This window comes from Telmatherina bonti (genome assembly GCF_933228915.1).
Source record: "Telmatherina bonti genome assembly, chromosome: 9".
Taxonomy (NCBI): domain Eukaryota; kingdom Metazoa; phylum Chordata; class Actinopteri; order Atheriniformes; family Telmatherinidae; genus Telmatherina; species Telmatherina bonti.
Window position 1 is genome coordinate 25,635,874 of NC_136627.1, and position 16,192 is coordinate 25,652,065.

Below are 16,192 nucleotides of genomic sequence, written 5' to 3' on the forward strand. Positions count from 1 at the left end.
AATGTAAAACATCAGCTTTGCGGTTTGTTTGTTTGTTTGGGTTCCAGAAAAGATTTTATTTGGTTTTATATGGATAAGGGAGAACAATGCAGGTAAATAGAAAAGTTAAACAAAAACAAAAACAAAAAAAACATAAAGGAACAAAGGCCTTGGAAAGACAATGATTCTTATTCTAAGTTAATTAAATGTTGCTAAAATTTTATCATAGTTCATCATCATCATCATCATAGTTTTTAGATTCTTCTTTTTAAAGCTGATGTGTTAAATTGCGCCATCTAAAATTTCTAAAAACAAATATCAATAATAATATTCATGTATTAGTATCACTCTTCTTACAAAAATGCTCAAACATCGGCCTCCAGGTTGGCAGTCTGGCTCTCCATTACAGTGGCATTTGCACAGGGCAGACAATCTGACCTTCTTCATACCTGATAGACTGGCTACGTGACATTCAGCAAAGTCAATCGCATTACAGAAAAGGCTGTTTCTGAACGTGGAGCAGTAAAAGTAAATTATACTTGCCCAGTTTGTTAAGACAGACAGTGTCTATGTGAAATGGAGGTAGGGTGATGGCAAAATGGAGAGAGACAGGAGATTAGAAAAGGAGAAAAGGTGGAGAGAAGGTTGCATGTTGGGTTGGTCATAAGGTTTAGCCTGTTGATCACAGCTGTAGTCAGAGAAGCCCCAGGGAGCAGCTGACCTTTGTGTGAGTGAGTGTGTGTGTCTGTGTGTCTGTGGTGTTTACTGAAAATTAAAGAGTGCACCTCTAAGAGAGACTTAACTGACCTTTCTTTTAAGGTCCATCTAGTGTGAATGTGGGGCAGTGATATCAGATGACCAGCAAAGCATGTCTTTGAAAACCAACCAAAGACCGTGTAATGACTTGTTTACTATAAACAGCCTGCCAGGGATTGGCTCCAGTACCCCCAGAAAGACCTGTGTATAATGGCTGTGTGGAAAGATAATTTTAGACATTTTTACAAACTTATTACAAAAAATGAGAAAAATACATATTACATTGGACTAAGAATTCATATGTTTTCTTCATATTTTTTTAAAGCTGCTCTGATTACTCTGATTACTACTCTGATGTGTCGAGAGACAGATTAGGGGCTTCAGAAATGTTCTGCTTGAATTTCTGCGTTCATTGCCATCAGCAATTCAACCTCCATGAATTGTAAATGGGGAGATTTTTTCGTCTAGAATTCTTCATGGAGCTGAAGAACCACCAACCACCTCTTCAGAAAGGTGACCAAAACCTGAGATCCTGTGGATCTAAGTTTGTACATAAACTAATATGATAGCATGCCACTGGAAAGAGGGGTCCAGCAGATTGATCTAATTTGCTTAGTGGGATTCTAGTCCAGAGAAACATCCCCAACAGTCTCAAAGAGCTGTTAAAATTCTCTAAATTCTTCAGTGCTTTCTGTATCATCTCATTTAGCAAAGGAAAAAACAGCAAATCTGGTTTCAGAAACCAGATCATTGGGTCTTCCAGTTCATTGTGGTTGCAGCGTTCAAAGTGATGCTCCATTATTTTATCCTTCATCCTAAATAACATTGAAATGGATAAACAAAAGGACAGGAATGTGAGCATGTATAGTATGACAAAAACACATTTTATTTGTGTACATTTTTCTTCTGGTTTTTGATTACAAACCTGATTAAAGAAAAAAAAAACGTTTTGTTATCCTACAACCATAAACTTGATAAAACAGCAAATCAATGGATGGATCTTATTGTGATTGTAGTAGAGGAAATATTGCAATTCTCATTGCAATGTAGTTGCCTACAATTTGTCTGATTTTCTACCTCATCGCCCAAGAAAATCAAGGACAAGAGCATAGAGAAAGGAACAGAAGGTATATTTTCTGACCATTCAACCATGCCTTAGAAAGGGAAACTTTTGTAGACTTCAAGAAAACTTCCAGATCTGATGAAACAAATTAAATTTTAATTGTTAATGTAAAGTCTTTTTATGAGTATAAAATCAAGTAACACAAATTGTTATTCCAAAACCATTCAGTCAAGCATGGAAGTGGCAGTATTATGGGGTGGTGGTCAGTTTTTCATTTTCTTTCTTTTGTTTTCAATGTGTTTTTCATTTATTCTTTTATGTTATGTAAAGCACATGTCCAACTTAAGCACAATGTATGAAGCCTAAATTTAACATGTTCAAAAAATGTTCCCATATTTGCAAGATTAAAAGAAAAAAAAAATCTCACTACCATCTATGAATCCTGCCCTGCTGCTCCAACATCCAGACATTGCATTTACATTTTTTACTGCATGGTAGCCTAAATGCATTTGTTTGTTTTCAAGTCATTTGTGCAGCATCATTACAGCAGGAGACCCCCGGGAAAAGAGTCAACTAGGCTATCAGACATGCTATTACAGGATATCCACCTAAATTTCTACCGGATTTTCAACATTCGCAGTCAAAACAGTAATGAGTGTTTAGGCTATAAACATAAAAGAAAGTTACAATGTTCATAAAAAAAACTTTATTAAACTAAAGTCACCTCTTTGGTCTGCAGGAAAGAGTTGGGGGATAAATGGAAAGCAAAGTCTGTAAAAAAAAAAAAAAAAAAAACATAAAAGAAGGGCTTTAAATTTTATGGTGAAGTGATGCAGCGTGACAGAAGAAGAGTCAAAAGAAGAATTCGTCATTTTCCAGCCTCGTCTGTTGGAAAGCTGATAAGAGAGATCAAAACCAGTGGAGATGCTCATCAGAACTGTGTGTGTGTTGCTCTTGTTATGGGCATGGGATAAGTGTGGAATTTGATAAATGAAAGAAAAAACCCACATAAATTTAATAGGGTAAAAAATGTATTCAGGAAATGGGCAGAAAGACAGACAAAGGTACACGTAGCACAAAGCAGTAAAAGGAAAGTGCATGTGCTGCAGCTCAGGAGATATAAAATACTTGAAAGCAAACCGGAAAATTGTTGTCTCACAACTCTGCTAATTTGTCAAATTAGATTTTCCCTCTGAGACAGACACATCCTGAAGTTAGTATGCTAATCGGCTTTAGCGTCTTTTTTCTCCCCCCACACTGTGTTGTTGCAGAGACCCAGTTTCATTGCCGTTAATGAAAATGACACAAGCAGGAAACGCTGTTAACTATCTCCACTCTGATGGTGAATGGATTTTCAGCAAGTGGGAATTAGAGGAATAAAGGTCAGACAATGAAAATCAGTCACTGGCAATCACGTTTACAGGAAATGAAAATAAATTTGATATTGCCAATGAAAAGTACCAGCAGAATAAAAAAAAAAAAGCATCCTCTCAGCTAAAATCTCAAGTTACAATCTGTTGTCTGTAATGATGTCATGCAGTTGGTCCACTAATTTTAATTTTACACTCCTCATACCCAGTGGAGCACTGGTGAGGATGGTTTCTATTGCAAACCAATGATCCATAAAGCTATACTGAGTGAGGACACGGGAGCTCCAGAAGGTAATTTCAACTTTGCCCTTATCTTCCTTCACACCTGGAAGCATGTGCAGTGCTGCTCAGTCTGACATGGATTGGCTCTGATTGGAACGCCTGACTCACAGAAAACTGCAACATTGTGAACACAGTAAATGGAAACTCATACCAGGTTAATCCATAAATAATGCTCAGCTGCACCAGCACTTTCCCATTAGAGCTAATGGGAAAGTGTCCAGACGTTTGACTTGTGCTGTAAATAAAACAAGCATTTGTCATCATATGTTAGAGCTTATACTGCACCTATTACAGGATGTTGCTGGAAAAAGCTCCAGGATGGGTAAGGATGACATCTATACTTAAATTCACACATGTTAATATTAAATAGTGATGCGTAGTTCATGAATGAGTTGGCTTCAAGAGTTGATTCTTTATGCGGCATGAGAATAACTAATTACTATCTAAGAGAGCAAAATCTTTGGAGGGAGCAGGATTTTATTTTGATGGACACACTATGCAGTTTTCCATACGAGGAAAAACTAGGATCATAGTGTAGCAGTGCAGACCAGGTACACAGAGAGAGCTGGAAGCGAGATTTAAATTACAAGTGTTTCAAAAAAAAGGAAGCAATTAGTAATTTCAAAGTGTCATAATAATCAGATATTGGCCTTACTTGATTTGCTTGGTGTGGTTCTGTGTGTTTTTTCATTTAAAGGTTTGATTAAAATATTAAGCAACAATATTTTCTAATAAAAAACGTGCAAAGGTTTTATTATATAAATAAATGAATAAATAAATGTATAAAAATTGCTTACCGACAAACAAACCTGTCATTATTGCTAAATTAGACTAAAATAGGAGCTCTGAGTAAAACTAAATTAAGTGCCATTAGGGAGCCAAAGGAGCAGATTCTTCTAAATGAACTGAGTTTAAAAAAAAAAGCCAAATCTTTGAAAAAAGCCAAACTTCCCATCATTAAAGACACACTACAGAACTATTTCACCATAAAAAATAAATAAAATGAATTGCCATCCGTCCTGCATCCTGACCTGTTAGCTCTCTCCAGCCAGCAAAAGACAATCTTATGATGACTCTTGTTTTGTCTCTTTCTCTCTTTTAATCTCCTTTCATTCTTTTTTGCTGAATCAGAGGTGTTGTGTGTTGCACAGCCAGTTCCTTATCATACCGTGAAACAAAACGTCACGTAGTGTCCCGGATGTAAACGTATTTATGCGCTTTCTCATCATCAGGGTGCTGCTTGGTAGCAGCGGCTCTGGAAATGCACATAATAGATGTCACTGTTTCATTGGACAAGCGTGGAAATCTGATTTTTAAGGTCAGAAATTACGTAATGCATCTTTAATATCAAATACTCCTGTAGCTAAGGAGTGGTACTTGATAACGATGTTAAAGAGATCTTAGAAAATGATTACTTGACTACTCTGAATAAAGTAAAAAATCAACTTGTTTCCACCTCGTCACATATTTAAAGCCCTTTGTGACAGGTTCCTTTAACTTTTTGATGTATAAGAAGCTGCTGTCCAGCAGCAATGCCAGACAGCATGGCAACAGTAAGACCAAGCAGAAAAACTCAATTCTGTAGTTCTCACCTATAAACAACTAACAAAGTTGAAGATGAAGTGACTCAAAATGCTCAAAATGACCAGCGTTCAAATCAAAATTTTTACACTGGTGTTTTTCTCTTTTCATCAGTTCCCTGATAGTAACATGGCAGGTTGTTCTCACTATGGCGCAAGTTGGAAGTGAGAATCAGCTGGTGTTTCTAGACCAGTGGAACTTATCAATAGTTGATTCATAGAGGAAGTCAGTCTTCTTTCTTTATGTCTGCACTGCAGGTAATGCAAATGCATACGGCTTGAAGTCTTTCTTTGATCATTCTTCTGTTTCTTTTAGCCTTAGTCATCACATATAAGTTTTCTCAAGAATACTCAGGGGCATAACTGCAAAATGACTAACCCAGACGGTAAAAATTAACAGCGACGGGTTTAATGCATAATATGTAACAGAAGAACATACTAAAAGAAAAAAAAGGAAACAGGTCAAGTCAAAACATGTCTGCTGAAAGAAAAGTTCTCAACATCACCCCATAGAATATTAAACAAAATGAGGAGTGATGATTAAAGAACTGTAATGTAAATGCAAAATGTGATCTTTTCAGCGTTTCTAATGTGCAATGCACCTAAAAGCTTGACAGCTTTTTCAAAGAAATGATCTTCCTATCCCCACCCCAACCCACCCCCTCAGAATCACATGACCCTCGGGAGCTCAAAGAACAGTTTGGTCCAAAATCATATTTTCGGGCGCTCAAAGTACTCAGGAAAATGAACAAGTCTACAATTCAGTACAATATAAGTTTTATGCAGAAAAAAAATGAGCTGGTATGGTTAAAAGCTGAGTGGAGAATATTACCTTTAGGAGAAAAGTCTTTTACTGCAAAAACATTCTGTACAGTTTTATTAAAATGACTTGGTCCAGATTGTCTAGGTTGTTATCTTCTTGATGAGATGCTTTGTGTTATTTTTATCAGATCAAACTTTATTTACAGAGCCCAATTCATACAAAAAGTATCACAAAGTGTTTTACATGATAAAAAAAAAAATACAATGTTTGCATATTAAATCCATAAATCTTCACACACCCAAGTATTTGACCTCACATTTTTTTCAAAAGCGTTTGTTTTGTTTAAGAGCACACACATAATCTGGTCTCTTCCTCTTATATGTACTACTGCGACATGTCGAGCCAGGGTCCACATCACAGTAAAAAGGTCGCTGTGCTGGACATAAAATTTAAAAAGTCAGTCGTATATAAGCTAAAAAGAACCTTTTGGTCAGAAACTGAATTGATTGATTTGATTTTTTTCCCCCATTGGCTGTTTGCAGCTGTTTTTTCTCCTTTTTATGTAGAAGCTAGCCAGCTTTTATGCTAGTCAGGCTTTGCAAAAGCTTCTCAGAAAGTACAAAGCCTTCTCATATTAAAGCCTCAGGAACATTAAGAAACAGGTAAGACCAATACATGACGGAACAAAGCGAAATGAGAGAACACTGTGTGGTTTTTAATTGAAACATTTAATCACTTTATTTGAAATTTTTGTGTCTTAATCCGCTTCGTTTATCCTTTTAGCAACTCTAAAGCATAATTCTTTTGAGAAATTCTTTGCATTTGCCAGAAAGAATGCAATAAAACGTACTGAAAACAATGTGGTGATAATGTGGTGATAAACCATAAGGTTACAAAGCGGCTTCTCTGATAGGTTGAGGTGCACTGACCCAGTCGATGTAGGTGGTTAATACGTTTAAATTAATGTTACAGAGAACCTCCAGTCATGGCCAAAATGTCTCAGTTCCTGTCAGCCTCAGGGGGAGAAAATGGAGGTCAGAGCAAAATAGGGTCCTTGGCTGGAAATATAAAGGTAAAGTGCATAAAGCAATCCCAGCTTGCCTTGAACCTTTGAATTGAACATCTTTTTTTTTTATTATTATTATTATTATTATTATTATTATTAAATTCCTCATACTAAAAGAACAGTTTGCCAAAGACGTAAAAGTACAACATAAGCACTCTGCATGTCACATGTCTAACTTGCTTATCATTTCTTCTGAAATCTGTCTCCAGCTAAATCTTGTTTCAGTGCCAACTGCTGTACACTTGCTGAGTTTGCACAACACAAAAACAATAAACACAAAGGGCATATTCTACTCTGTGTTTTGGCAGATGTGCACTGTAGGATGCCTTGAACTGATTATGGAGAGTTGCCATGGTTTAAGTATCCAAAAAGAGATACTTGAGTAAGCCTTGACAGACAATGAAAATGTGCAAAACTGCCAATTAGGACTGGATTTAAAGTAACCATTTAACCTAACATGGATGTCTTTGAATGGAGACCAGAGTACCCGGAGAGAACCCACACATACACGGGGAGAACAAGCAAGCTTCACTCAGAAAGGCGGCGGACTAACAATGTGGGACATATACAGAGGATTATTACAGCAGCCGAGAGTAACCGTTCCAGTTTGTTTGCTTTTTTGTTTTTTTTTTTGCTGTTATCTTCAGATCAAGATTAATCATTTACTTATCTCTGTGTCATTAAGCTTGTTTTTAAACACTTAACTTTTGTCTTTTTCATCATATCCAGGAATGTGCCTTTTCTCTAGATAATTGCAAACTGTTTCCAGTAATCAGAAGATAACAACAGGCTTTGTTTTCTGGAGATCTGAAGATGACCAATGTGAGCTTGAAAATGAGTGTTTAGCACCTGCGTGTTGGTGTGATCAAACACTCTAATTCCCAGCCTGAAAAGCAATTTAATTACTTCATATGTGTTACCAGAAAAAGATCCACCAAACAACCTTATCAAATTCACAGATGGGAAATGATGTAGGCTAGACTTGTACGTTAACTCTCTGAGTTATTAATGTTATCCATTAGAGTATTGCTAAAGTCTTGGCTTCCTCCACTTCCCGCCATATTAAGGTTTTTGGCCTCTCAAGTATAATAACCTTTGGCTCATTCTCTCCACATCTTCATCCCACAAGTGTTCCCTGCCATCCTCTGCCATCTGCTGCTTGTGCCAAGTGTTTGATTTGTCCTTGGCTGTCACACACCTCTGACCCACAGCAAGCACCATCTTGATGTACACACTGAGAATTTCTTATTCTTGCTACACTTCCCAACCAGCCCCTCACTTTGTAACTTTGTAACCTATTCCCCACCACCACTGACAATGTGAAAGATATGTGGAATTTGCAGTGGGTGGTGACAACAGTCATCACATTACAGCTTACAGAATGATGTCTCATCAGTTTAACCACTACTTTCAATTCATTTGTAGTTCAGTCACTGGGAATAATGGTCTGGTATGATTGATGGTCATTTACTTGCACTTTTGTTTTTATTTCATTATTATTTCATGAATAGGCTTTATCGTTATTTCATCCTATGTTTTATTGTTTTCATCTTATTTAGCAGCATTTTATTTGATTTTTTCTTGTTTTTATGTTGTTGTTGTTGTTTTTTTGTTTGTTTGTTTGTTTGTTTTGTCAGCAGGCTGTTTTACAATGTGCTATACAAATAAATTTAATCTGATTTGAAATTATTTAGTGTGAGTTAACAACAAATTGCGTGTCATTTTTGTAAACAAATCTGCCTGTTGCGTGTTTTTCCAGTGTTGGATTGCCAAACGGCTTCACAGTACATTCCAAGTGCATTCATGTTCCTAATCGATTATTAACAAAAACGAAAACTAACTCCACCCTAATAAAAAAAAAAAAGAAAAAAAAAAGAGGGGGGGGGGGGGGGGGGGGGGGGCATATTTCTGTAAGTTACTGTAAAGTGCGCGTGCAGGCAGGTCAGACCTCATAAGGGTCCAGCTGGAGGAGGGCGTAACAGAAACGGCGCGTTAGGACACGGTAAGGAAGTCGGTGGCTTTTGTGAGAGACTCCTCTCCGCTCCTCTGGCTTTCAGGAGCCTGTTTTTAATTCTTGCTCTTCGTGCCAGAGCCTGCAGCTGCCCAAGTTGCGTCCCGCCTCCGCCGCTGTTGTAGGGAAACGTCGCCCTGCCTGCTGGTAAACTGATTTTTCTGCAGGATTTCTCAACTTTTAAAGCATTTCCAGCACTACTGGAACACCCCTGTGGCTGAGACGCCCCTTCCGCGCGCTGATTCCAATCTTTACAACTGGGAAGACTATAGGAATGTGGAACACCAGTGTATCTGAGCGGTAAGTCTCGTGACACGGTAATCATTCCTCGTGCGTCCAGCAAGGTGTTTTGTCGGACTGCATGAATTGAGATATTCTGCTAAATTAATTTAGAGCATGCATGTCAACTCTGGCCTTTTAAAAAAAAAAAAAAAAAAAAAAACATAATTCACAGACTCCTTTCCTTGTTTCCTATTATCTCTCTGAAAGACTGCTGTAACAGCAAGCAGCTTTAAGCCTAAACATGAAATATCTCCTCTCGTGCAGTTACAGGACCACCCTCTGCCCCTGACACAATGACCACAGACTTGAACCTGACCTCTCTGCTGAATGTGACCGATCTCCACAACCAAACAAGAGAATGTTCCCTCAAGACAGGTTTCCAGTTCTACTACCTGCCTACTGTTTACATCATGGTTTTCATCACGGGGCTGGTGGGCAACAGCCTGGCCATTTGGATGTTTGTCTTCCACATGAGACCCTGGAGCAGCATCTCCGTCTACATGTTCAACCTGGCTCTGGCTGACTTCTGCTACGTCCTCTCTCTGCCTTTCCTCATCTTTTACTACTTCAACAAAACCGACTGGATATTCGGGGATATACTGTGTCGACTGCAACGCTTTATATTCCACGTGAATCTCTATGGAAGTATTCTGTTTCTGACGTGCATCAGCGTTCACAGGTACACAGGGGTGGTGCACCCGCTCAAGTCTCTGGGTCGACTGAAGAAGAAAAATGCAGTTATTACCAGCGCGATGGTGTGGCTGGTTGTTGTTGTAGGCATCTCCCCAATTCTTTATTATTCCAGGACTGGCTTGAAGCCTGATAAAACCACTTGTTACGACACCACCACTGAGGATGAGCTACCGGGTTATTTCATTTACAGCATGATTTTGACTGTGTTCGGGTTCTGCATCCCCTTTATTATCATATTTTGCTGCTACGGCATGATCGTCAAAGCGTTGATCTGCAATGATATGAACAACGCTCCCCTGCGGCAAAAATCCATCCACCTTGTCATCATAGTGCTTGCGGTCTTTGCAGTCTCCTACCTGCCTTTCCATGTGATGAAAAACCTCAACATGCGGGCTCGGCTGTACTTCCAGAGCCCTGACATGTGCGAATTCAATAACCGTGTCTATGCCACCTACCAGGTGACGCGAGGGCTGGCCAGCCTCAATAGCTGTGTGGATCCTATTCTTTACTTCCTGGCTGGAGACACTTTCAGAAGGAAGCTGTCACGAGCCACTAAAAAGCCCTCCAAGAAGGGAGACAATGTCCTTCAGTCCAGAAGCGAGGAGACAGCTCTCAACAGCTTGGCTGAGTATGTGGAGAACGGAGACCGGAGGCTGTGATGGGGATTGTCCGTTAGCTTTGGAAACATATGGACTTGGGTTAAGTAAAACCACTGCTTGGACTGAAGACTACATGTTAAATCTAGGAGTTGATGAGCTTGTCCAACAATAGAATAAATATTCCATTTAACCCTGTGATAACCATCACTTGCTTGCAGCCTGTCGGTATTGAGAAGCTACTGTACCGTCTTGTACTGTGTTGTATTCTAATTACTAGAGCCGTCACGTCACCTTTTTTTCCTGTTTATGAAATAACTTTGGACAAATTGTGCATTATGAAGAGCTGGATTTGTGGAAATAGGTTTTCCTGTAGGTAATAATGTACTGTTCATCAATTTGCTCAAGCAAAACAAGGCGGAGTATGGACAGCAGCTTCTCCAGCATCGAGTTGATGTTAAATCAATAGCTATTTAAGAAATGAGAGCTCATGTTGAAAGAAGTGGACCTGGGATGGCTTTTAGACAGAAAAAAATGAATGCACTGAAGCCAAGACGGCTGCACGGATGTTCTGGTGAGACATTGTAATGCACTATTAGCAGAGTCCCTGCTCTGCTCTGCCTATCAATCTTTTTTCTCCCCCTTAAAGCAGTTGACTCGTTCTTCTTTCTGACAGCTCTTGTCAGTTTAAGTCTGTTGCCACAAACTTTCCCTCCTTAACCCTTTCCCAACTGGGAAAATAAGATATTTACAGTATTTGGTGTGTATACTGTTACAATTAATGTCTTTTTTTATGTAGGTGTACTGAACTGAATGTTGTAAAGTTCCAGATTGGCTGTTTTCTTTTGCACCAATTTTACTAATCCAGCCTTTTAATGCATGAGTCCATTACCAAATCCAGCAGCAGCGAAACAGTGACTCACTGCTGCAGGTTTTAACTGCTAGTGTTTATTGCAACATGAAAAAAAAAAAAAAAAATGTTGTAAAGCTTTTCTTTCTTTGTGACTCCACCAACATGTTGAAGATTTCTTTATTTGAGATACCTCAAAGTAAATGGTGCACTGTGTTTGTGTTCGACAGATAATCATTTAGGATTTTTGTATTTGTTCTGAATATTCTGGAGAAATATATTTCATGTCGATGTTTGATGTTTGTAGCCTACTAATTCCTGTAATGTGGATGGCAATGAGTGTCAAGTACGGAAGTAAATCTATTGTGCAAGACATTTGGGGGCCATGCATCTTTGTTAATAAATTTTCATATTTAAAAATATATGGTGCAGTAAGACTTGTGTAATTGCTCACATACTGAGTATGGTTTCGCTTTGTTGTAGCTCTGTTAAATGTGCATTGTTGCAAGCGAGCGAACCCTGCTGGTTTTGGAGACATTCATGCAGAGTTCTGTCCTCCTCACTGATCCTTCTTGTTCTGCATTTGACTTTCTCTTTCAACCTCACCAGAAGGAAGTGAGAGGACGAGGAAGGAATAAAGAGTGGCACCTTTTTTTTTCTCTCTTGGCTAACACTAAGACTGCCTTTGTGTCCGTCACAATGGCGCGGAGTTATTGATGCAGACAGCGGTGCGAAGCTGTCGCCAGGAGCGCACGGCTGTGGGCTGTTGTGGGCACAGAAAACTCTCCTCCTCCAAAAAAAATGGACCTGTGCCTCCATTGACTGTGTATTTTCTGACTTTAAAGTTCAAACTGCATAGTTGGCTCTGAAAAATGTGCATGCATTTGTGTGCCTTTGTGTTAGCCTGAAAGTAATGGAGAGACTGGCTGGTTTTTCTGTTTGTGAGGTCTGTTTCATTTGCAAAAGAAGCCACTGTTACATGCACACGGATCACAGACCTACGTATTGATTGGTAGCATGTGCTGTGTATGCTTTATTAAAGGAGAAACAAGCTGGATTCAGAGCGGGCCCAAGCGCTTTCTAACCTGGGTGTTGAATCTTGACTTGCAGAATGTTGGGATCTCTGCCAGTATTTCTTCCCTCCCTTTCAAGCCACCTCTCACCCCCTTTTATCTCACATCTTCCTCTTGCTATTTAGCATGAAGGATTAAAAAAGATTTTCTCCTTGCTGCACCACAAGAAGAAAAATGTCCGTAACAGGGGACGACGCTGAGATCGACATCAGTTTTGAGAAAGTTTTGGGGTTTTTCTCAGAACAGTGTTGGTCATATAACATCGCCCAGCGTGTGAGAACAGTCAGGACAGCTACAGTGAAATACTGAGCTTTGTTCCCAGTGATTTACAGCTGGATCTGGCATGACATCCATGTAGATCACAGAGGCCCCATCTGCTTGAACTGAAAAAAACTACAGCCAACTACACAATAACCAGATGCAATCAAGATGTCATTGTGTGGTCTTAGTGAGAAACCCATGATACAAACAATCGGAAGGCCACAGGATGTAGTTAAGCTGCAAATTCTTGTGCATCAGTCGGTGCAATGTGACAGGGCTGCAAAACCAAGAGAAAACACTCTTTATTACAATTCCGACTTTAGTAACTTATAATTCGGCATTAAATGCAATACATTTGGACATAATTTAAACTCTATTATAAAAGCATACAAATCAAAGAATGTGTTAATGTTTTAACCTATGTCTATGCTGCATTCAGTGTTCGTACTCGGTCTTAAAAGCTGGAATGGGGTGATATTTTCTATTTTTAAATCACCAGTCTAAAGAAAACATTTATGGTTCTGACAGCCTCATATTTTCCCCATTTTTCTCTAAGAATTTGAGCTTTAGCACTGCAGCACTTCTTTTGTTGTATTTTGTTTAATTGTTAAAGGGCTCTCATTGGCTGACAGGTTTGGACTTGAAGCAGGACAGTTTAGTTTTGCTACAGAGCCTGCTGTTGAACTCTGACACTGTCTTGGTGAAGTGAGACCTTTCCCTGAAAAAGACTGTCTGGATGTCAGTCAGCATTAGTAGTGCCTTCAAAGATGTGCAAAACAGCCTGGAAGACATGGCTGGAAGACATGACATCCTTGATATACTCACAGATTTTTCAAGCTGGGATTAGCCAGATGAAATCATTATTCTCAGTCCATCTAAATGTTTCCTAGTTAGAGAAGGAATGAACATTCCCTGCTGCTATCTATTTATTCTGAAATTTATTTTTGATGGGGGGGGGGGAAACAAAAAAACCCCCCAAAAAAAAATAAATCCTTGTCTCACTTTTTTTAAAAAAAACTGGTCTATTCAAGGTGTTTTATATCGTCATGTGAGTCGATGTTTGTCTCTTGAGTCAGAAACTGTTCAGATGATTCTTTCCTTAAAATATGCATTACAGTGTATTGATGAGGCCTGTATGTTTATTTTTTCTTTCTTGTATCAAAAAATGTTTCATCAGTTTAATTATCTTGTTTATTTACAGCATTTTTCCCTATTTACTATCGAGTTCCACTTTATAATCCCGTGGTTTTGCTGTTCATGTTTTCATCCTGTTGGAATAATTAATCAGTGTTTCCACATGTGTGTCTTTGTCAACGGTTGTAACAACATACCATTTACAGATGTGTTCATAAAGGCCTAAATCTCATCTTCCAAGACAAGGAAATTAAAAAAAAAAAAAAAAAAAAACAGAAACAGTGATAGGATTAAGTTAAACACTGATGTGTAAATTCAAATCAAAGCCATGTCTGATCTTCTACCAAAGAGACTCCCTGTTTCCATTGGCTGAAGACAGTAATCCACGCCCCCCTGCGTCCTGCGGGTTAAAACATACAGAGAAGAATAAAGAGAGAAAAGAAGGAAGGAAGGAGAGAAGGAGGAATGATTAAAGGAAAGATGTAATATTTTATACGCCTTTCTCTTCATCTTTGTCTTTTTTTGATTCCTGGGTATTACTTATGTGCCTTAAAAAGGTTTTGCCACCACTGTTGTTTGTAGATTTTGCAACAATTTACGCAACACATCTGCGCGCCACATGATTGTAATCTGCAGCAGCAAAGCAAGTTTAGTAATCGTTAACTACTTTTGTAATCGGAACAACTCCCAAGAGTTCTATTTTTCCAGCCCTTGCAGCTAAAGCCAGTTTTAATTGTAAAATCAGATTGTGAATATTTCTTGGTAATTTCTCGCCATCCAACATCTGGTGTGATTGAAAAAGGGTTGAAGAACAACAGACTCCATACTGCGCTGTCAACCCATAAAGAATTAACAAACCACTGCTACAAAGCTGTTTTATAAGTGTCCAAAAGTACCAGAAGATGTAGAAAAAATGAACTGCAACAAATCTTTTGATGTTTTCTTTAATTTCTTCGTCTCTTCAGGTGCTTTTTTATTCTGTCTTCTTCCTTCTTCTTGTTCCTCTTCTTCTCTGGTTTGTTCCTTTCACTGTTTGTGTGTTAGCTACACAACTCCACACCAGCCGAGCAGTTTCTGGTGGTATTTCTCAGTTTTCTGCATTAAAATGTAATATATCATCTTGCTTATAGTATTGTATACATTGTATCATTAATACATATCGTCAGATTTTTGCCAAATACACACCCATACCCCTATCATTTATGTGTTATTAGTGATGAATAAATGAAGATGGCACGTAGCATAAAATGTGATAAAGGAAAGAAAAACACTTTCTGGATAAAAATAAATATCCCTTTAAAAATACGTTGTTGCTTTTTCTCCTCTTATCAAATCACAGTACAATATGTAAACATTAACCTGCAAATAGCTAATAAAGTGAAGCAGAACAAAGCAGAGAGGTTTTCCCGCAGAGTTCAGGTCTCTAAAATGACTTGTGTCAGTTTACTACCATTTTTTTTTTCAAAGTCCCCCAGTTGGGTCCCACATTTGGGGGACTTTGGACTTTCAGCGGTTAACAGCCATGCCCTGCACGTGTTATTTGCCATGCGCATGTTCATAAATGCGAAGTCCTGAGGAAACGGCTTACACTATGCAGGCTTTGAAGTGTGACAGCTATTTATAACCTCTGTTTGTACACAATATGAAGCAGTTCTTCAAGAAAAGTCACACAACCTGATGTGTGTTTCCCAACTTCAGCAGCTAAGTATACAACTTATAAAAATATTATGTTAGGAGACTGCCAGTTCATTGCACTACTGATTCGCTTCGGTAATATAAACATGTGTTTGCTTGCCTCCATCAGCCTTGTCCGACCCACAAATGACAGGAACGGTACAAGTGTTGCTCTTATATGGTAGTGTTGGTTTGTATTGACATCTTTCAATCATTCTCACTATCTGAAAAAATGACTCCCATCGTGTCCACAAGCCAAACTAGCATCAACCAGCAGACTTCTTGCGACTCCAAATGCAGGCTGAATACTGCTACTGCCAAAACAGCTGTGAAAGGACTGAGGCTGCTGGTGCGTTCCCAGATGCAAAGAAGCATGTCGATGTTAGTGTGTATCTATGGAGTCAGACATCACAGATAATACTCTGCAGATCACTGAATCAACTCACCCGTCAGCAGCTACTGTCAACTAAAATGCAGCTCCAACCGGAGAGGCAGCTTGTGCAGCATTTCACACAAACTTTAATACTTTAACATTATTGTTGTTGAACCCTGGGTTAAAATAGCAAACTACACTGGAAAGAAGGCAAAGAAGAAAGGAATGTTTATTCCAAGACCTGTTACTCTTGTGCTCACAGCCAAGAAGCAAACTGCATGCCAGGCAGTGTCTGTCAGGAATTTTTAACTGAGCTTAACCTGAACCATCTATAGGAATATGTTCTCTTTTTTGTATCTTCAGTATTACACATTCTACATTTTGCT

The 16,192-nt window shown here is 38.7% G+C and overlaps 1 protein-coding gene across 2 annotated transcripts; it reads left to right on the plus strand.

The window, feature by feature from the left end:
• The first annotated feature begins 8,822 nt into the window (after nucleotides 1-8,822).
• p2ry1 (purinergic receptor P2Y1) lies at nucleotides 8,823-13,200 on the plus strand. Of its 2 annotated transcripts, XM_079246354.1 has the most exons (3): nucleotides 8,823-8,861; nucleotides 8,950-9,170; nucleotides 9,417-13,200. In XM_079246354.1, the coding sequence occupies exon 3, from the start codon at nucleotides 9,446-9,448 to the stop codon at nucleotides 10,502-10,504; it is 1,059 nt and encodes a 352-aa protein (XP_079102480.1). In that variant the 5' UTR covers nucleotides 8,823-8,861; nucleotides 8,950-9,170; nucleotides 9,417-9,445; the 3' UTR covers nucleotides 10,505-13,200. The 2 variants fall into 2 exon arrangements, with proteins under 2 accessions (XP_079102480.1, XP_079102479.1); XM_079246353.1 differs by having other exon boundaries at nucleotides 8,851-9,170.
• Nucleotides 13,201-16,192: the final 2,992 nt, after the last annotated feature.

Excerpts from the sequence above, each read along its gene's own strand:
- p2ry1 (XM_079246354.1), top strand. The coding sequence starts at position 9,446 with ATGACCACAGACTTGAACCTGACCTCTCTGCTGAATGTGACCGATCTC.